At 36.6% G+C, this 21785-nt stretch overlaps 3 protein-coding genes and 1 pseudogene across 3 annotated transcripts; 2 read left to right on the forward strand and 2 right to left on the reverse strand.

Annotated features, from left to right (window-relative positions):
* Positions 1–686: 686 nt before the first annotated feature.
* On the forward strand, positions 687–2846 carry LOC108169712 (uncharacterized protein At2g29880-like; annotated as a pseudogene).
* Positions 2847–6102: 3256 nt separating this feature from the next.
* Positions 6103–8252, forward strand: LOC103447522 (uncharacterized). Its single transcript, XM_008386720.4, has 5 exons — positions 6103–6410; positions 6613–6707; positions 7177–7258; positions 7363–7448; positions 7811–8252. Exons 1-5 carry the CDS (start codon positions 6369–6371, stop codon positions 8064–8066), a joined length of 561 nt encoding a protein of 186 aa, XP_008384942.2. The 5' UTR covers positions 6103–6368; the 3' UTR covers positions 8067–8252.
* A 1364-nt stretch (positions 8253–9616) lies between these two features.
* LOC103447521 (scarecrow-like protein 30) lies at positions 9617–12196 on the reverse strand. The gene has a single exon (XM_070807768.1). It carries the CDS (start codon positions 11957–11959, stop codon positions 9935–9937), a length of 2025 nt encoding a protein of 674 aa, XP_070663869.1. The 5' UTR covers positions 11960–12196; the 3' UTR covers positions 9617–9934.
* A 6810-nt stretch (positions 12197–19006) lies between these two features.
* LOC103447526 (scarecrow-like protein 30) lies at positions 19007–21713 on the reverse strand. The gene has a single exon (XM_008386727.4). It carries the CDS (start codon positions 21200–21202, stop codon positions 19163–19165), a length of 2040 nt encoding a protein of 679 aa, XP_008384949.1. The 5' UTR covers positions 21203–21713; the 3' UTR covers positions 19007–19162.
* Positions 21714–21785: the final 72 nt, after the last annotated feature.

Below are 21785 nucleotides of genomic sequence, written 5' to 3' on the forward strand. Positions count from 1 at the left end.
TCAACCCTAGAAACTTTGAGAGATTTTGAGGGTGCTGCTCTCTCCTCCAAAGAGCATCTTCTCCGGTCTCCGTCTCGTCGTTTTGAAATTCTTTGCAAAGGTACAATCTTTTTTCCTCTGCAACTTCTTCCCATTGTTTCGAATATTGTAAGCCTCCTGTTGTTTCAAATTTTTTCAGCGATTGGTTGTTTCGAATTGTTTCAACGATTGGTTGTTTCGAATATTGAGCCTCCTGTTGTTTCGAATTTTTTCAGCGATTGGTTGGCATTGTTATATGTTCTGTGGGCGGTTTTTTTTTTTATCAGCGATTGATTGGCCTCCTGTTGTTTTGATTATATGTTCTGTGGCATTGTTATATGTTCTGTTTAGGGAAAAGACGGGATTGAGGATCCTCAAGTTCCAAGTTTTATCATTCAATCTATTATGCCAATTCGAAACTCGAGATTTTTTTTTTATTATCCCTAAAAATAGAATTTTATCATTTACATCCTATATGCTTGTAATTCCTATTAATCAATCTATTATTGTCATGTTATGCCTTTTTATAGTCATTATACTTGTTGCGTTAATAATATGTCAATATGTTGTCCCAATCCTTTTTATACTTGTAATCCCTATTATCATGTTATGCTTTTATTGTCATATCTCATTGTTTTATTATAATGCATCATCTATTAAGATTATAAATGGGAGATTCACAACAAGAAAAGACAAAAGGAAACTATAATCAGTGGTCCATGCAAGAGAACAACATGTTGTTACTAGGGGTGGATTCGGTACGGTTACCGTACCAAACCCCGTGTACCAATTACCATACCAAACTTTCGGTTTGGTAAAATCTATTACCGTTACCGTACCAAACTTTCGGTATACCAAAGTTCGATATTGCCAAAAGTTCGGTTGGCATGGTATGGCAATGGTAATTGCCACAAAATTTGTTTTTGTTTTGGGACAAAATTTGTTTTTGTTTTTTTAACCCAATTCAAGGGCAAAACTTTTTTTTTGTACCTTTATCTCATGCATTATAGATTAAATTCATCTATTATTCATCATTCACAATTCACACATATAATAATTCAAATGATGCATCAAGATTCATCATGAAAATTAAGCTTACAATCCAAATAGAAGTTACGAATCAAAACAAATAGAAGTTAACAATCCAAATAGAAATTAAAGTTTCAAACCAAATGAAAATTGGAAATAAACTTCAAAAAGGAGAATTCATTGATCAGTTATTCAAGCTTAAGATGTCGAAACTTTTGGAGGAGGCATTGAACTTGTAGAAGATTGAGTTTGTGTCAAGCCTACATTACAAACAAAGAAAACATATTAATTAGTAGCAAGAAGAATTAAAGTTGAAAACCATTTAATAACAAATTTACTAAAAAAATTAAAGTATATCTTTCTTGTTTTCTCTTCTTCCATTTCCTTGTAAAATTGAAGCATATCTTCCGTTGGTTCCTTGTAGAAGTTTACTTCATATGCCCTAAGCCAACCACTAGTATGCACTAGTGCCTCCATTATTTTAGGAGTCAAGGATACCCTAAAGGGTCCACAATCCTCCTCCCTAGGCTAAATGCATTTTCACTAGCAAAAGTAGCAGTGGGGGTTACAAAGATATTTTGTCTATTTGTGAAAGAATTATGAACTCTTTTGTGTTTGATTTCCACAATTTCAAGAGATCAAAGTCACCAACAACAATGCTAATATAAGTAGGGTTTTATTTTCAAATTATTGGAATATTATAAATATGTGTTATATAGTTATCTATTATATAATTTATAAATTATATATTATATTGTATTATCGGTATGGTACGGTAATACCGTGGTAATGGTATCCATTACCAATACCGTACCATGAGATTTCGGTACGGTACAATACCGTACCATTACCGATTGGTACGAAAAATTTGGCACAAAATCGGTATGGCACGGTTGACAATTCGGTTGGCACGGCAATTTGGCAAAAAAATCCACCCCTAGTTGTTACAACTACTTGTTGAGGCCGTAAACAATGGATGGCGTGATGCTAATGGCATAATAAGTAAGTAGACCATAAAAGCCAAAATTGTTCCCGCGCTCAATGAAAAACTTGGGTGTAAAAAAACTGAAGATCATGTTAAGAACCGTATGAAAACATTGAAGGGTCGATTTCAATCAATTTGCCAGCTTTTTAGACACAGTTCTGGATTTGGTTGGGACCCTGTCACAAAGAAGTTCACAGCTAGTGATGAAGTATGGGAAGGTTTCCTTAGGGTGAGTTTTTCTTTTTCTTTAAAGAATATATTATTTACACATGATGATCTTTCATGTTTATACATTTTGTATTTAACAATTTTATTATGTTTTTGTTTTTGCTAGTCTCACCCAAAGAGTCAAGGTATTCGCAAAGAGACATTTGCAGATTATGAAGATTTGATGATTGTTTTTGGTGATGGAACAGCTAAAGGAAATAACTCGATTGGATTGGGCGATGATACTGATGTCACAACATATAGAGTTGAAGAAAGTAGGCCAGTCAGAGTAGACGAATTTCCTCCCTTTGATGAGAACGTCGAGCAACTTGATCCATTATTCCAAACACCATCCTATGCATCATCTTTCCTAGATGCAAATTTTGAGGCTCCCACTGCTACACCCATACAAAAGCTACTTCCAAGGAAAAGATCTCGACCTGAGTCCGAACCAAAATTAAATGGGACTACCTCTCATATCTTTCTTATGGAAAAAGTTTCTGTTGGAATGGATTTGATTTGGAATTCATATATATTCTTAGCGGATGGGAGGGTTTAGCTCATGACTCCAAACTATTACATGATGTTGTATCAAGGAGAAACGGACTTAAAGTGCCAAAAGGTTTGTATTCATTTATTTATTTACACTAGGATGTACCATAAATAATAACTTTATGTGTTTTAATTTTAGGTAAATTGTTTCTAGTGGATTGTGGATTTGCAAATCGTCGTCAATTTTTAGCTCCGTTTCGAGGTGTTCGATATCATCTCCAAGATTTTGCTAGTAACGATCGTGACCCCGTAAATGCTAATGAGTTGTTCAATCTTCGACATGCTTCCTTGAGAAACGTAGTGGAGAGGATATTTGGTGTATTTAAATCTTGATTCACAATTTTTAAGTCTGCACCTCCATTTCCAATTAAAACACAAGCAGAGTTAGTGTTAGCTTGTGCAAGGTTGCACAACTTTCTTCGCAAGGAGTGTCGTTCTGATGAATTTCCAATCGAACAAGAAGATGATGAATCTGAAGATGAAGAAAATGATGATGAACTAGGTAATCAAACTCAAGAGCAACAACGACAGATTGCTAATGCATGGAGAGCTGGCATAGCTACAAATATGTGGATAGATGCTGTGAGTGATAGCATTCAAAGATGAGAAATAGGGAATTAATTGTTTTTACAGAGTAGAGTATGCAAACACCTGGAGAGCAGCGATATAACCTCGAACTTCGCATGACGTGAGTTGCTTAATGTGTGTATGAAATTACATGGCACGGTGACAGCTAATGTGGAAGTAGGGACAAATTGGGTCAATGTTGTATGTCTATATAGACTTGTTGCATTTGGATATCAGCATGGTTGAACGCTGGATAAATCCTTTTGCTTTGAGTAGTTATGTTTATATAAAATTGTTGGGCTTTTTTCAAAAACTTGGATAGTTAATTTATTTTGACATGAATCGATCGGGTTCCTCTTCACTTTGATAGCTAGTTGAAAACATTGCATGTGAACTTGGTATTGCGATTTGGTATTAGTAGGATGAAATTTTAGCTCGTACAGAGAAGGAAATTGTTGATCAAATTCTCTGCAATTCTCTAACCCCATGTAAAGAATTTTCTCACAATTCATGTGAATTCTCTGAAAGTTATAATTAATTCACTCAAAATCTCTAGGAATTCATTTTTTTTTCTCTCAAACTCTCTCAAATTCTATAGATTTAAATTCCCTAAAACTCTCTACAAATCCTAATTGAATACACCCCCTTAATTTTCACACAGTTGCAAATTTTCACTAAAAACATGGAGTAACTGTTGACTATGACAATGCTGACTTGGTTTGTGATCTCCGTGGGTGGTCGTTAAACGGAACTCTGCACTGGGAATATCCCTCAAGAATTGTCTGTTTCAGTTTGGCGGATGAGAAACTTGAGGACATGGTGCTTGCCATCCAATTTTACGGAAAAGAAATGTAAGGACATAGCAACCGGAACCATTGGAAATTGGCTCTCTGTGTCCTGTTTCCGTGGAGATGATGGTTCGAAAAGCAACGTTGCACTTACAATATGGGTGATGAAGGAGTACGGTGTCAATGAATCTTGGACTAAACTCATAGAAATTCCTTTAAATCACTTCCCAAATCGTCCTATTGCTAGTATTTTTCCCACAGCCATTTTAGAGAATGGTGAAGTTTTGATGTCTTGGCATCACGGTTTCCCCGCCATCTTGGTATTATACAGTCCAAAGAAAAAGACACATAGGATCGTTCTCGAACGTGATCATTTAAACTTGTTAGTGTTTCCTTTGCCCTCCTTTCTATCTATATGATACTGAGCAGTCTTATAGTCTCTGTAAGAGCGTAGTGTTGAACGCGCAAGCTTTTTTTGGCATTTTATTTTGTCAAATTTCTTCTGCAAGTGATAAATTAACCTCACTGAGTTTGGTGTATTTTAGCAATATTAACTTGACTTATATTTCTGAGTTTTGTGTATTATTTTCCCTTCGTGTTTGATATTTGCTTTTAGGGAATTAGAGGGTTGTTTCTGAAGGCTATAGGCAACTGTTTCTGTCCTTCGGCCTATGGAAATATTTGGACTCAAATATATCTACTTAGCAGTTTAAAAATTGAAAATTTGGAACCATTACAAAGCTATGGCAATTGGCATTGAGTTTAGTGTAAACGATATATTTGCATTAAATTCATCTAAACTACGAAAAAAAGAATTAGAGCGTTGCGGCATGCATGTTCTGCATGCTGCACAGATTTGAATATTACAGCTTAGTTAATTAGGCCACTCTTGTCGTTTTTTTATTTTCTTATACGATGTCTTCAGCAGCAATTTGATGAAATACCTCAGAGAAAATGCATGCCCAGATGATAAAATTGTCTAATAATTAAGTCTAGTATGGATGCCAATAAAAAATTGTCCGACTAAAAAAATGGTTTTCCAGACAACTATGCCGGCGAAAATCTAACAACACTATGATTTGAATATTTCTATATTTTTATTTTTTGTGCTTCAAAAGATTGAGTATGATAAGAATTCATACTATCCTGTGTAATAAGTTTTGTGCTTGTGAAAAGAACCTTGCTAGTGTTTCTTCAATTAAAAATTATCGTTTTTATTTTTCATTTTCTTATAGTGTTTGTAGCGGGTTCAAGTCGTGGCGAGCCTCTTTTCAAAGCAAGAGTAAATGTGCGTACAACAGACGTTATTCTCCGATAAAGCAGGGAGACTTATTGGTTTAGGGTCACCATTTTGTATAGTGTTTGTATCGATTGAGAGAGGAAAGGGATAGATTCATTTAACGATTAGGTGTTAAAGTTTTTCATTTTTTTTTTAACACGATTGATATAGGAAAGAGATTCAAACCTAGGATTTTGGTTGTAAGGATAAATGATCTTAACCATTTGTGCTGAATTGAAATGGAGCATGGAAGGGTTGACAAACGTCAAATCCGATAATATAGTTTGAAATCTATCAATATTTCGGAATCCACTAAAAATGGAAAAATCTCTTACTTTGATTGATGATAAATGATAATATGCTACAGTTTTATGTTCTGAACTTGAAAATCTATTTAATAAAGGAAAAGAAGAAAATCCTAAGTAATAAAAACTAAAAAAAATCCTAAGTAACGGATGAGGATCTATCCGGATCTCTGTGTGAGGAACTCATCGTGTTCGTTCATCGTACTCATGTGATTAGTTTTCATCAAGTACTGTTTGTGTTCAATTTTAAATAAAAATATTTAAAATAATTTTTAACTTTAGAATAACAGAATAACGGACACGATGAAATAATTCTCGAGATCGTCACATAGTGGATCCGGATAAAAGGAAACCAAATTCTTATGGGACAAAAGAAAGGAGAATTACCCCAAAAACCCTAAGCCCAAAAAAAGCCCATTACTAGAGAGGGTCAAATTTGTCCTTTCGTTCGGTAAATTTCCCATTCGTCCCCAAAAGATACCCTAGTTTCCTCCCTCTTCGCCTTCTCCTCCCACAGTTGCAGAACAAATAAAGGAAAGCTTATTCCTTCACGGCGGAGCCTCCGCCAGAGAAATTCCAGCTTAAAGTTACCGCCTTCAGTTCTTAGTTGGATTGCATAGGAATAAACCAGAGCTAATATGGCGAAGCGAGAGCTTTCCAGCACTCTCAGGAACTTAAAGGTAATAAGAAACGAAGAAATTTCAAATTCTTTTGGTTTTTCGATTAATTTTCATTATTTATTTCTGTTTTAAATTATTATTTTGATAATCCCACTTGGAATTCGATCTGGGTTTTGCTTAAATTCATCTTGGGGCGTTATAATTTTAATTTTCTTACTTTCTGATGCAGCTGTATTTTAATTTTTTATTGTAATCACTGTAGTTTATGCAAAGAGCAACTCAGAGAGAGGTGAAGAAAGAAGAAGATGCCAAACCTGCTGTGGATTTTGCTTTCCCTGCCCGCCAAATAAGAAAGTGGTAGATTTTCTTTCTCTTTATTTCTTGTTATAATGTTTATCTAAAGTATTTGAGCTGTTTTGCCTTTTGGATTACGTTACTGAAAGAGTTTCAGTGTGGATTCGTAATTGTTTGTTGTTTGATAGTTTCGAAGGGAAAGTTTATTTTGTGACCTGACGTAGGTGTAGTATCTGAGGAATTGAAGAAATTATGGATTTATTGGTATTGAAAAATTGGATCATAGGAGAACCAGTTTGTAGAACCTAACTATAATTAGCATTAATAAGGTTAACCCTTTTTTGAGGTCCCTTGGTGTGCTGAGGCAAAGGCGTTAATGTCTCAACGTGGATGCGCAAAGGCCTTGATTAAGATAACTCCATGCATTGAACCGGAGACAATTACATCTGCCTGCTATAGTAATTCATTAGTTACACTACGCCATCTCCTTTTTTCTTAATTTTTTACTTGCTTCATGTGGATTGTCGTGCAGTGTGGTCATAGTGGAAGGTGACCCGCAACCTGAAGCGATTAGGGGGCGGATGTCATTTCAAAGCTTCAATCCATCGATTGATGTGAGTAAAAGGTTCATGGACCTTAAGATTTCTAATAGGATTGGCCTCTTGTGTACTTATTGATTGGCTATATTTCACCTCACATAAAATTGCTTTCATGATAGAAACTGAATCAAGTATCGGAAAACCCTGGTCAGCCTGCTGCCCCTGCCACATCTTCCGGCGTTCAAAGTGAAAAAGTGTCATTTAGGTGGGTAATTTGAGATTTCAGAACTGGATTTTTTTTTTTTTGTTTCTCTCTTTTAAATTAAGAGAGGTCGCACTTGGTGTGATGGCAAGTGCCTTCGCCCATGAGCGGTAGGTCTCGGGTTCGAGACTTGGGAGCAGCCTCTCCATAAATGGGGGTAAGGCTAGCCGACATTCACCTCTCCCAGACCCTGCGTAAAGCGGGAGCCTTGTGCACTGGGTACGACCTTTTTTCTCTCTTTTAAATTAAAAAAAAAAATTCATCTATTTGTATTAAGGAGACTAAGAAATATATGTCGGCAAAACTTTCTTCTAAAATTTGGCTTCTGCTCTCCTATCTTCTTTCTCCTATTTGCATTTCAACAGAGAAAATGGGTCCTCAATGGATGAAGCAGAGTGCTCAAATACTAATAAGTTGAACAGTAAGACTAATGGAGACCATAAAAGAAAACAGTCTGAAGTAGTTTCTGGGAAACAACATCTGAACAAGTCACCCAAACTTAATCAAGGTGGTCAGCAGCCGTCACCAAATACAAGTAAAGGTTCCTTCAGGAAACCAAAGGGTGAAAACCTGAACTGGAACGTTCTTAGACCATCAAAGGGTCAAAACAAAAGAGGTTGAGCATTAACTAGGTGATTCACTTATAGTTGTGTGTACTTAATTTTTGAATTTCTTTCAGGCCCTATCATTTGGATCTGTAATCCTGTTGTCAAATATTTAATGCTCGGTTCTCATAATTCAAATTTGTTAGATTTTAAGATGATCTGGTTTCTCTATTTTTAGTATAATAAAGAGTTCTAGCTCCAATCTATGGTTATTGATATATTTCTCTTAAAGCTTCCTCATTTTATTTGAACCTGCTATCTAATCAGTGATGCTAGGATATTTTAGATGCAGGAATTGTGGTTATTTGTTAGTATTTTTAACCTCTAGTGCTTAAGGCTAGTTTTTTTTCATATCTGTTTCCACGAGTATGAAAAGTTAAATGCATATAGTTATACTGTTACTTATTACAGTCAAGCTTTTAAAACATTGATTACATTACTATGAGCTACACTTTTGGCATTCATGTTGCTTTGGTAACTAACACAACCCATCCTGAACTCTAAGTACCACTTTTTTTCGTAAGTTAATTTTGAATCAAGTTTTCTTTATTCCCCGAAGAGGGTAAGAGCCCACTGATTAATGTGCCTCTCTGGGTTCATTTGTAACTTGGGGGAGAGTTCAGGTTGCCGTAGTAGTAAAAGTGTATATGGGTTACGCCTAAAAAAGAGTGGCTGTCACCCAGCCCTCTTTGCATTAGTATCCAGAATAGGGATTGTACATGACATTTATCTCTTAGTGTTTGGAATTGTGGAAGCTTATTAGTCATGATTCATGTGTTGATATTATGTTTCAAATTCATAAATGGTCTTGGTTTAAGACTGAATATTTTCTTGTATATCCTGTTTCAGCTAGTCGATTGATTACTCATCCCTCATTCCTTTCAATCCTCTTATTTACCACCCATCTTCGATACATCGCAATGATTTGAGTACTATGATTTTTTGCAAAGTACAAATATTTTCTTGGATGAGGCTTGAGCATTAGCTCATCACTTGACTATGTAAAGTTACGGATGAAAGTATTCACCCTTTTTTTTCTTCACTGTCCCGTGGCTTTGCGTATATGTTTACATTTTCCTGAAGGCTATTTTTTGTGGAGTTGTCACGTGTGGACAATTTTTTGGGTTGTTCGGTTGGAGAGAATGGTATCATTTTCTTAGGGAAAATGTAGGAAGTGAATATTTTGCGGGCTAGGGTTGAATTTTGGGCATCCGAATGGACTTCAGTCTTTAATTTTGTTAGATATGTACATTCTGTGTTCAATGCTGATTGAAGGGCTGCTGTAGCTTATCTCGGCTGTGTTAGTTTTGAAGGTGTTGTGCCATCTATTTCAAATTTTAATGATGATTTTGATCAGCTTACATGTTTAGTTTTCAAACAAAAACGTAAGAGTTTATAGCTTTCCGTTTTTGTTACTTCTTGTTTGTGGTTCAACGATTAGGTTACCGGCGTTATGATGAGTTTCAAGGGAGAATTGTGGTGAAGATACTGTGGTTCCTTGGTTTATCAGCAGGTTTACCACTCAGGAGAATACTTATGGTTCTCCGATGAATTTATCGATCGGTCTTCGAAACATAAAGATAGAACTTTCATTAAACCGGACTATTAGTACACCCAAATCAGATTGTAAGAGAGGGGATAGCTAACCTTAGCCACTATACTAACTAGCACATAAGTTATAACTACATATCATGCTCATAAGTTCTAAGCAGCACTAGCTAATCTAAGCCCATAAAACTACTCTCCGGAAGTCCGAAAACCAGCAGAAATCGAGCGGGATGCTAGTGCGAAACACATTTCCGGCGTTGCCTTCCATTTGATGCACAAGAAGCCAACAGGTGCCCTTGTTACATCGAGGTTGCCGTAGCGCCTTTTGTAACACTCTCAAACAGGTTTCCAGTACGAAATAGCATGGACTATCCTGCCCTTCCATCCCTGCAACACCCACATGCCATCTTCGTCGACGATGAAATCCTTATGGTAATCTCTCTTCACCATACTCCTGACTAACTTCAAGATCTCCTGGTCCGACGGTAACTGCCTGAACCCAGCTCTCTTGTTTCTAATCTGCCACTGCTTGTACGTCTCCGGCCTTTCGACCCTCCTTGAACCCTCACATGCTATCACATTGATAGCATCTCTACCATATACTTCTCTTTCATATAGCAGCCTATGTTGATCTTCTCGCGGCAGTGTCTCCTCGAACATGTCGAACAGGGAAGAGAAATGGAAGAGCGTCTCCCGGAAGCGTGTGTCGAAGAAGGGTGCATTGTAGGTTCCATTGACTACCCCGTGGATGAATAGATCCGGGTTAATTTCCCGGATCAGCTTCAGAACTGTATCCCTCGGACAGTCTGTCACTGTTTCATCGGGTAGGTTCTTTAGCCGGTACAAGCAGTTGACTACGGTTAACTCATCTCTGTCGGTTTTGATATCCTCATACCGAATTGTTTCCCAATTATTTGCTATGGCAGTGTACTCGAACTGGACATTGAACCTCCTGCAGTAATTCTCTAGGCGGCGCCCCGTCTGTTCAACCCTTTCCGAAGGCCGAAAACCTGGTTGGGGAAACTCAACTCCAGTAATACGAAGCATGGGAGGTCCGCCAGGTCTCTTGGAGAGGCCTTTGATGAGGCAAGGCCATTGGAAGCCATAGAGGACACCGAAATCAATGATGTGAAGCCTTGTCGCTTTCTCCGCTAGTTTCAGAATCGTTTTGTTAGCATATAAATTCGACATCTTGTGGAAGGGGCAAGCCTTGATGTAAGTCTGGTAAGCTTTTAAGAGATCAGCAGCTGACATACTGTTGGGAAGGGAAGTGTACGAGGGAACGCCAGAACCCAAGCGCAGTTCGAGGCCATCTGCCAAGTAATGAGCTAATCTCTGTGTGCCATCGCCGGAGGGAGAAGAGTTGAGCCTTATCTGCTTGAGTAGTTCATCTGCATTCCTTCTGTCATAGCTTGCAACAGCTTGTGCACATTGAGTCAGCATCGACCATAAATCAACCATCCCTGCATTGTCGTCTGGCTTTTTCTTGCGTGTTTTCTTGCCCTTCGATCCTCTCGACTTCCCGTTGAGCTGCAACTTCTTGCTTTCCTGGGGAGAACATGAGTTGGACTCTTGTTTGTCATTCTCACAGAGCAGTACCTTATCAAGCAGCTCCGGTAGTTCAACTTCGTCAGCATAAACCGCTGAAAGCTTGTTGCTCCTCCCGTCATCTACAGAATCCCCGTCTTCCCTCTGGCGATTCTTCTTGTTCCTTGATCCATTCGGAGAGTTACTCACATCCTTAACCTGCAGCTCCCTCGGCGCCATAACAAGCGATGAGTTGTGTTCCAGATGCGCGATTTCACCCTCGCCGCTCGAAACCAAAGGGTTTGGAATTTGGGCAGGAGAGAACTTGGAAACATCTTGAACACAATCCCAATCCGATCCAACCCAGTTTGCAGAAGCAACAGAGCCAGAACTGCTGTGATTACTGCCTGGGTTCGGGCTCTCAACATATCGATACACGGAATCAAGAAGTGGATCAGTTGAGAAGGGATTCTGCTCCTGAACAAGCACATCATGCAGTGATTTTTCAGCAGCTTGGAGGGCCAAACATTCGTGCAGCATGCAAGGCTTGTTCTCCAAGTATTCCTCTTCCTCCATAAGCATCTGACTTATGTACCTGAGAATTTCATTGGATGTGTCACCGCTGTCCGGAGAATCCACCTCCGAGCTCACGCCCGGCGACGAAGATAAATCACTAACAGGGTCGGGATTGACAAGGAAGAAACTAGGATCAGTGAAATCATGGTTGGCTTCAAACTCATGAACAAGATTGGGATTCGAGTAGGCCGGAACGGGGGCTTGCTCGAACACGAAGTTGTTCATGGGACTTGGAAATTCATCCAGAAAGGTATCCATAACCTAACAGGATTCAGAAGCAAATGAGAAATCTGATTGAATGGAGATTAGGAAGAGTATGGACACATTGATACATACATATATATATTAAAATAGCCGCCAACTTGGAATATTTAAAGGCTTCAACGAATAATGATGGATGTTCTATAATATCTTTAAAATACTAAAATAGGAACGGTGATGTTTCTTATGAACAAAATATCTTGACTTTCTAACAAAAGTTTTATCTGATCATACCTTCCAGGAAATGAGAAAGCTCACTTATTTAAATCTGGCTTGGGCCACTTAGTACAATGATTTAGTAATATTTTTTTTTTCACTTGTAAGTGAGAGGTCTTAGGTTTGATTATCGCATGTGGTGAATTTGTACCATATTATTGCTAGCCCATTGTGAGGTTTAGCTCACTCTCCCACTCTATTGGTGTAGATAATATCGTTTGTTCAAAAATAAAAAATCTAGCTTGGATTAATACATGTCATCAAAATGGATCGATTTTGTTGGGAGGAAATTAGGAAATCTTATATGAACCCATTAACCTTTTCCTACACCAAATTTAAATTTTAAATGTGCATTGGTTTTTACCTTATTACATAATTACCATCAAGTACAAAATAAAATTAACAATAAAACTATCAATAAACCCAAATTCAATAATAAAACTCTAATATCACGCGATCTTTATGTTATGTTTACTCTAGCTAAAAACCTAAGATGCTCTTACAAAAAAAAAAAAAAAGGCTTGTTTTGATCTATGGATGATGATTTTGAATCCTCTAGCTAAGATATTAATCGATTTATGCAAGTTTTTTTTTTTCATTTGGTTTCAATTTTTTAAGATTTCCGAGTGTATTGCCTGCAAAACTGACTTTAGCCAAGTATGTGTATGAAACAAAAGAAAGGAAAAAGGAATACCAATTAAGTTAATTTTTAATTTTTTTTTTCCCGTTTTCTTTCAAGTTTTTTTAGGGTCTAGGAGTGAAAGGTTGCAGTCATATATGCGACTTTCCATGGTTGCAACCAGTGACCGATCCAAAATTTTAGCATCGGGTGGTCCCAATATTATAGCAAAAAATAAAAAATAAAAAAACCAAAATAACACTGAAAAAATAAATGACAAAGTCATTACCATTTATATGTCTACCAAAATAAAAATGAGTGCAACTACATAATGTATTGTACAACTCTGATCGTGAATGCAAGACTATCAAAACTTTTACGATTAATACATAGATAAACATTGTGTTGAACACTTGAGTGACAAGTCCTTACAACATGCACTAATAAATAAACCAATCTCCCCAAGAAAAACTTGCATAACTAAACCCTAATTAGGGTTTTGGGATCAAAAGAAGAATGGAAGACATTTGCAAACCTAGAGGCTAAACCCTAATGCCAAGGGAGACATGAGGGTAAGTTCAAAGGTTTTTTACTGGCTGGAAGAGTTGAGGAATCCCAAAGTATCCTTGCCAGCGAATGAGGATAGATCATTTTTTTGAGAATTTTGATAATTTTTCAATCACATCCGTTCATCGTACATCGTGCAATAAATTTTCATCAAATGCTGTTTATATTCAATTTTAAATATAAAAAATTACAATAATTTCTAATTGTACGATATAAAATGAACAAACATAATTAAAAAATCTTTAAAATTCTCACAAAAAAAAATCCGACGAGAATCCTCTCTTCTTGCCAGCAACTAAATGGCAAAGGTGCATAGCAAAAGGCAAAAGAGCCAAAGATAAAACGAAATGTTTACTTGAATGAGATTGGGACCCATTTAATTTACTTTTTCCTTTTTATTAAAATCTCCAAATTGTTTTTTACTTGGGAATTTAAAAACCCATCACGTGAAGTCTAGAAAATGTCCAATCACAATGAGAAGAGCAGTCGGCAGTGCTGTCGGTAGTGCTCTTAAAACTTTTTATCTATTGGCTTGGCTCGAAACGGTGCGTTTGGCCAAGTCATTTTAAAACAGAGTCCTCTTTCTCCTTCTGTAACAAAAGGAGCAGTGCATCGGCAGCCATGGCTGCTGTTCTCCACCACTACAGCCCAGACTTGGGTGGTGCTCAGTGGTTTCAATAGGCCTTTATCTGAGCTTGCGGGTGGTCTCAGTCTCTTAATAGATCCGCCTCTGGTTGCAACCGTGCATTTTTGTATCTGCATAATTTGTTTTCCTGTGAAATTATCTTAATATTTGTTGTTAAGACGATTTCTTTTGTTTTCCTGATAATAAGCAATTATCAATGCACCTGCAATATTTTCCTTTTTGTTAAATTTTGATTATTATTAAAGAAAATAAAAAAGTTCGAAACTATTACAATAACTTAATAGAAGGAAAAGTTTTAATCCTGAGATGAGTGCGTGGAAACTCAACATTATATCTATTAAGATTTTGTATCACATGCCAATGCACCTGCACCAATAGCTGGTAATATGTTCATAATGTTTTCTCTGTAGGAGTATGATAGTTTAGTTTATACGCTGTGAATCATTATGAATTTATACCAACACAAGGCGATTAATTAGTGCTTTTTTTTAGAAAAAAGTTTTGTTTTTGTTTTATGAAACTGTTCACTGTTGACATGAAATTTCGCGTAGTTTCTAGTTTTGTTCTTTAATTCATTGTACAGATGAATTTTGTTGGCAATTACATATTGTGAGCCCAATAAGTTTAAATGTTTAACGAATTTAAGTGGTTTTTTTTATTTATATTTTTGAATGAGTGTAAAGATAAATTTAAATATTGAATTGAGTTTGTGAGAATAGCTTAAGTAATAAATTTGGGTTTAAAGAGATATTGATAGTTGAATTAAAAATAATATAAGTGTCGAGGGTGTAGAGAGAGGTTATGGGTGCAAATCAAATTTCCCATGAAATTATTGGGCATGTTTGAAAATTCTTTTAAAATAACTAAAAGCTTTTTTGGATCACCAAAAGCGCTTCCAATAGAGTTTGGCGGAAAAAGTTAAACATGCTTCTGGGTTGAAAAACGCATTTGAAGCGCTTTCTAAAAGAAGCACTTGTTGTGCGCTTCCTTCATATTGGTGTTTTTCCATAAAACACTTGCATTTTTCCTTTAAAAAAAAAAAAAAAAAAAAGAAGCACATAGAACCGAGTTACAAACATTTAACAGAAACTAGAATTTGGAAGGTCACTAAACATGTAATAACCTATATTATATAAATCACCAATTCGTATTCTTCATTGTTTGTGCTTTGATGCTTCGATTATGCTTTCGATAAACAACATGTGCCCCGTTTTGCTTGTGTCGCTAATTATACAATAAATTGTATACAACTCACAGTTTAGTGTGTTCAATTTTATTTTATGCGCTACGGTTCTCTATTTGATTAAAAATATAGAATCGGTTTTGCTTGCAGGCGTAACACAATCTATTTAGTATATAAACACAAAAGCATCATGCTTTCTTTACAAGGTTGAATACTTATTTATTATATGAGTATAATACCAATTCATGATCAGATTATGTGAATCTGCCTCAGAACTCAGGTGCCTTAATTAGTGCGGTGGCTAATGAGTGACAACCCCAAAATAATTGGATTAGGTTAATAAAAAAATGATTTGCATGTATTTTATGGTAAGAGTGGAATATTATCACAGTTCCTTTTAGCTTTTGCTTTCACTAGGTTATTAATTTAAGTTTTGATTGGCATCAGCAGAGACAAAAGGTTAAACTTGATTGGACAAAGCTCTCATTGTTTAGTACTAATCAGATCAATAATGTTGTGTATTATGATGATTAATTAACAATAAAGCATTAGTGATTATCCTTATACTTTTGTTGTTTGGGTTGGACAACCAGATACATCGGTATGTAAATGTGAGTAGGGTGGGGGGACCAAAGAATCCACGAGATGAATTGATTTTGTTTTGTTTTCTTCTTCTTTTTTGATATTCATTGGGAGAAACATTGTTTTAACATGATGAAAGTTTGTTGTCTAGTTCTGACTTATATGAAACGTGATACAAATCGTTATCATCGGAAGCATTTTTAATTTCAAACACGCTTTACGTAGGGGTAAGGTATTTAACGCTACAGTATGAGACTACGAGCACAATTTGGAATACCATTATTTAAAGTAATGATCTCGTTGAGTTTGCATTCTCAGACAGATGTTTATATTGTCGTACTGTGAGTTTAAATATGGTGTCTTGTTGTGTATTTATGGCAAATGTGTTATAAGCAACTGTTTATGGCCAAAAGCTCTTTCAAACATGCCCTAAGATCTGAAGAGATAGACAAGGTATCAACTTTTGGATTTTTTGTGTGGGCATTTTGATATAGACACCTCGTTTTAGAACGTCATAGACTAAACATCTCTTCTTTTTTTCTTTTTTCTTTTTTAAATAAAAAAAATTTTCCTTTTAAAATTTTGATTAAATATTAAATATTTCTCTTACAATTTTTGGGACAAAATTTTATTTTATTTGAAGTATATTCTTCACGTTTCTTTTTGTCAACTTCACGTTCTTTCTTTGTTAACCATTTTATACTCCTATTATTAATGCGTTTATTATTCATCTCTTTATGGTTATATCAAATTTTTTATTGTTTATTATTATATTTGTTTTAATAAATTAATTAGAATGTTCCAAAATTAGTTATCAGGTACATAAACATAATATAGGTACGTTTGATTGTATGGTTGTTTGATTATATAAGTACGTTTGGTTACCGATAACATGTATACATTTGGTTTAAGGTACATTTGAAATATAAACGTACCAAAAGTCGATACATTTGTTATCAACGAATCATATATTTTAAGGGAACTTTAACGAAAAGCACCCGGTACTGTTCACTTTAACAAAAAACCACATTTTTACACTAAAAAGTCAATCCTGGTACTATTCACTTTACCATTTATTTTGTCCTTATCATTAATACTCAAAGTTTTCAAGCCATTTTCATTAGTTTTTCTATATTTTAATTACTTTTTTTACTATTAATGAGGAATTACTTTAATTAATTTTTATAGAAAAAAGTAGGAGTTTTAATGAAACACTCATGGTATTGTTCACTTTTAACATTAAAAACATTTTAAGCTTAGAAAGTCACTCATGGTACAATTCACTTACACCTTTATTTTGTCATTTTGATTAAAACTAAAATTTTTGAGGAATTTTCGTTAGTTTTCTTAAAAAAGTAAGCATCGGAATTCAAGAGATTGGGGAAATAAGATACTTTTACACTAATGACATGTAATTTGAAAATAGAAAAATAGTGATGTGGCAAGTGGTCAAAGCTTCTTAATCAAATCTTAAATAGGAACTAATTCAATATCAAATTAGGCTGTATATTGTGTGGCTTAACTAAACTTCATTTTCCTCTAATGTAAAAATATCGATGTATTATAAAAAATCAAGAAAATCTAATTTCTCCTACTTTTCGCCCTAGAGTCACGATGCTATGGGACACATGACACACTCGGAGATCCAATATATAAGGTCTCTTTCTAGACTTGTAGCCAGACAAATATTTATATTATTATATATTGAATACAATGACACATTCAAACAAAAATCAACCTAATCAATAGATTAAATTTACAGTCTAATAACATAAGTATTTTTTTTTATACCAAACAGTCTAGCAAGGCGATGTTTCTCCTACCATATAATCATGCATAAACTATGTGCTGTACTAAAGCCAAAGATGGCTTCTTCTAACCCATGTGCGTTATCCATGATATGGTGCAGTGGGCGGCTACCTTTAACTGTGGCAGAGGACACCATTTTAGATAAAGGTATACCGCAAACATATTTGAGGACTGGGATCTTGGCCATTTTTTTAGTTTTTACTGATCGCTTATTAAAAAAATTGTTGGTAGCGAAACTCGAACCTAGACTTTAACTTAGCGAAAAAAAAAAAAAAACGATCTTTACTAACTCAACCATCCTAGTTGGCAATTTGTCTTTACATTTTATTAGAATGGGCCAGTTTCATCCAATTTGATGTGCATCAATACCTAAAGACAAAATATATGGTGGGTTTTTTTCCAACCAGAACAGTCTCTTGAATTTTCAGAGAAGCGCCTTGACTTTTGATGTTTGTTTTTTTGACTAGTTGGTTTGACTCATGTGCATGGAGATTAGAATATTCCTCATTATTATTGTTGTTTCTTTGTTTGCCCAAGGAAACAATAAAATAGCAGAAGCAAACCCGGATAAGAATCTTGAAGTTTGACTCAGTCCTCTACACCTTGTTTCTCAAGCGTTTAGTCCAAATTCTCTCTCTCTCTCTCTCTCTCTGAGCTCTCTCTCTCACTTGAATGGTATGCGTTGTACATTAGGTTGAAAGACGGTCAATGATGCATAGCAGTTATCGCGACAGTCCTATTCGGCTAGCTTCTTGAAGGTTACAAGTTGAATGTGTGTATGAAGTAAAATCATGATTTTCACTGCATAATATTTAGTTTCGAGTTCGTCACTTCTCGCTTCGATTCGTTGGTTCGAGTTCTTAAATCTGTTAAGCCGTATTAAAAGTTTTCGTCAAGTTTAATCCCTGATTCCTGCGTAACTAGTGAGTTAGAAGTTACATGGTGCCCATTGTTGAATTATAAGCAGTGAGCTGATTAGTATTAGTGAATAAGCCATGTGTTTAATTGTGTAGTCGCTTGTGCTTAATATTGCCAAGTGTAAAGCTCAAATATGTAAGGCCATGAGTGCCATGTGTAATGATCCTAGTTATTAATTAAATGAATGGCTGAGATCTGTTTCTAGCGAGAGAGAGATCCAGCTAAAGTGTTTCTAACGGTATTATTCTCTTTTTACATGACTTGTGTGGGAGTGAGAGAAGCAATCAACGAGAATAATATTTCCTCAGTAATTTGCAGAGAGAGAAACAACCATTTCCTCTCCCTTGTGCATTCATCTCTCTTCGATTCCTTCTTCTTCCAAAATATCAATCAACTGAGCTATATTTCAATTAGGTTGCGCAGCCAAGTAACCGCGCTTAGGGTTTTCCGACTAAATTCTTATAAGCAGCATTTTGATCAGAGTAGTTTGTCAAGAAGCTGAAATGAATAAAGGAAACTTAACAAATGAACTCATAAACCATGACTACACGCAGTGCGTATAGTATAGACAACTCGAAAACTCGAGAACAAAAAGATTACAGATTGTATTAGTTATCCACGACTGTCAAAAAATCTAGCCTAGATAACATGATCCAGCAACTAAGCAGGTTTCCAGAAAGCAAGACCGAAGATGGTTTTGCCTTTCCATCCCTGAAGCATCCACTCGCCATCTTCATCTACTAGAAAATCATCATGATAATGCATTGCCTTCAGCATAATCTTCACTCTTTTCAAGAGCTCCTGGTCTAACGGCACCTGCTTGAACCCAGCCCGATGATATCTAACCTGCCACTGCTTGTATGTCTCAGGCCTTTCAACTCGTTCCAGTCCTTCACACGCGACGACATTCATTATGTCTTTACCATATATTGCCTTTTCAAACATCATCCGCTGCTCATCTTCGCGAGGAATAGTGGCCTCAAACATGTCAAACATTGCAGAGAAGTGGTAGAGTGCCTCTTTGAACCGTGTGACAAAGAAGGGTGAATTGTATGTCCCGTTGACAACTCCGTGAATGAAAAGGTCCGGATTAATTCTTCTGATCAACTTTAGGACAAGGTCCCTCGGACTGCTCACCACCACGGTTTCATCAGGTATGTGCTTTAACCGATGCATGCAGTTAACCACAGTTAGCTCATTTCTGTCAATTTTAAGATCCTCAAGTTGGATGGTCTCCCATTTCTGTGCGAAGACCCTGTACTCAAACTGGACATTAAATCTTGCAGCATATTTTTTCAAGCGACGCCCCGTCTCGTCAACTCTTTCTGTAGGTCGAAAACCAGGTTGGGGAAGCTCAATTGCTGTCAAACGTATGCTAGGAGGTCCACCATTTCTCTCCGAGAGGCGTTGGATAAGGCAAGGCCATTGGAAACCATACGAAATACCGAAATCAACAATGTGAAGCCTTGTTGCTTTTTCAGCTAGTTTAATAATTGTCCTGTTGGAAAAGAAGTGTAACATATGCTTGAAAGGGCAATAATTAACATACATCTGGTGGGCTTTTAAGATTTCAGCGGCTGGTATCTGTATACTCAGAAGAGGTGAATACGATGGGGTTCTGGCTCCCACCAAGCGCGCCTCTAGGCCATCAGCAAAGTAATGAGCTAATCTCTCGGTTGCATCACCATAGGGGGAAGAGTGCTTCCTTATCTGCTTCAGTAGTTCACTCGCACTTCGTTGGTCATAGCTTGCCGTGGCCTGTGCACATTGAGTTAGCAGGGTGCTAATATCCACAACTTCCCGGTAGTTATTCTGTTTCTTCAAGCGTGTTGTTTTAGACCCTTTTGACTGCTTGTTAGGCTGCAACTTCTCACTTCCCTCACTGCTCAAAGGTTTGTCACGAATACAAGACCCATGCGTATGATTCACATGACAGAGTAATACCCTATCAAACATTTCTTGTGGCTCAGTGTCGTCGCCTAAAGCAGCTGACTGCTTGTTGCTTCTCCCTCCATCTTCATAATCACCATCCTCCCTTTGATGATTCTTCTTTCCCTTCAATCTGTTTGCTGAGATGTAGCCATCATTCTCTGGCTCCGGTGCGGAATTCCTCCTCAGTGTGTTATCGCCCGGGGGAACTAATTGGTACCTCTCCAAGTCAATAATTCCATGTTTCAGGTTTGGAACGAGATTTCCTGCCTCCCCAACTCCTCCAAAATTCCCAGAAGTTGAGTTTGAAACCAAAAGGGTTTCTGAAGAATCGAAAACCGAGTCTGTCTTAGCAGCCACAGAATCATTACTGCTATAACTCTGTGAGGAATCATCATCTGAGTGCTCAAAGCTTTGGTACACCGGAAGAGGCGGTTGGTCAGGCGAAGGAGGATCCTTCGGATTAAGGACATCATAGAAAGATTTCTCAGCAGCTTGGAGGGCCAAACAGTTCTGCAACATGCAAGGCTGATCCTCCAAATCTTCTTCCAGAAGAATATCACTTATGTACTTGATCACCGAATGATTACAGTCACTCATGTCAAAAGAATCTCCATCTGATCCCGGGTTCGAACACCCGGAATCAGTTGGATGCTCAGGGGTTGTTGGAAGGAAAAGTGGATTGGTGGGTTCATGATTCACTTGGAATTGAGTAGAACCAAATTGGAAGTTCTGCATGGGACTTGATGATCTTTCAAAAAGGGTATCCATAAAAACAACCAATTTAGCAGAAACTGGTCAGATTTATCAGGTTTTTCAAGAAAACCCAATTGAGATATTGGATTTTTGGAACTGATGGCCAAGAAAAGTTGGGGAAAACAAGAAAGTGATATAATTTCAATCTTATATTATGCAATTCACTCAGAAAATAAGATATCAATCCAATTGGGTGAGTGAGAAATACTCAAGAAATATATACAGATTTGAGGTTGTGGAACATCATCCAACAGGTTATGAACAGAATCAAGATTTGAACAAACAAAAATTGACAATTCTCAGAGTACCTCTTGGTCTTTTGAGTTGCAAAATACTTCACACCTGAGAAAAAAGCAACAGTGGATTATAAAATTTGATTGCAGGCATATACAAAAATTATATATATGTAGTGATTATCCTTTGTTTCTTCATTCATACATGCATGAACATTAACTTTCCGGGAAGGTCTTTTAAGTCTTTAGCCTTTATTCTTTAACTCTTAAGGTTAGTCAAAGTCAGCAGCCACCCACCAGCTTTGTGTCTGTGTCCGGAATTTATGGGATTTGCGTTGGATGCTTGCTCTATACATCAACACATT

Source organism: Malus domestica, chromosome 11 (assembly GCF_042453785.1).
Source record: "Malus domestica chromosome 11, GDT2T_hap1".
NCBI classification, from domain to species: Eukaryota; Viridiplantae; Streptophyta; class Magnoliopsida; order Rosales; family Rosaceae; genus Malus; species Malus domestica.

Excerpts from the sequence above, each read along its gene's own strand:
- LOC103447522 (XM_008386720.4), top strand. The coding sequence starts at position 6,369 with ATGGCGAAGCGAGAGCTTTCCAGCACTCTCAGGAACTTAAAG. Across the intron at positions 7,259-7,362 it reads GCTTCAATCCATCGATTGAT|AAACTGAATCAAGTATCGGA; the intron begins GTGAGTAAAAGG and ends CTTTCATGATAG. Across the intron at positions 7,449-7,810 it reads AGTGAAAAAGTGTCATTTAG|AGAAAATGGGTCCTCAATGG; the intron begins GTGGGTAATTTG and ends GCATTTCAACAG.
- LOC103447521 (XM_070807768.1), bottom strand. The coding sequence starts at position 11,959 with ATGGATACCTTTCTGGATGAATTTCCAAGTCCCATGAACAACTTCGTG.
- LOC103447526 (XM_008386727.4), bottom strand. The coding sequence starts at position 21,202 with ATGGATACCCTTTTTGAAAGATCATCAAGTCCCATGCAGAACTTCCAA.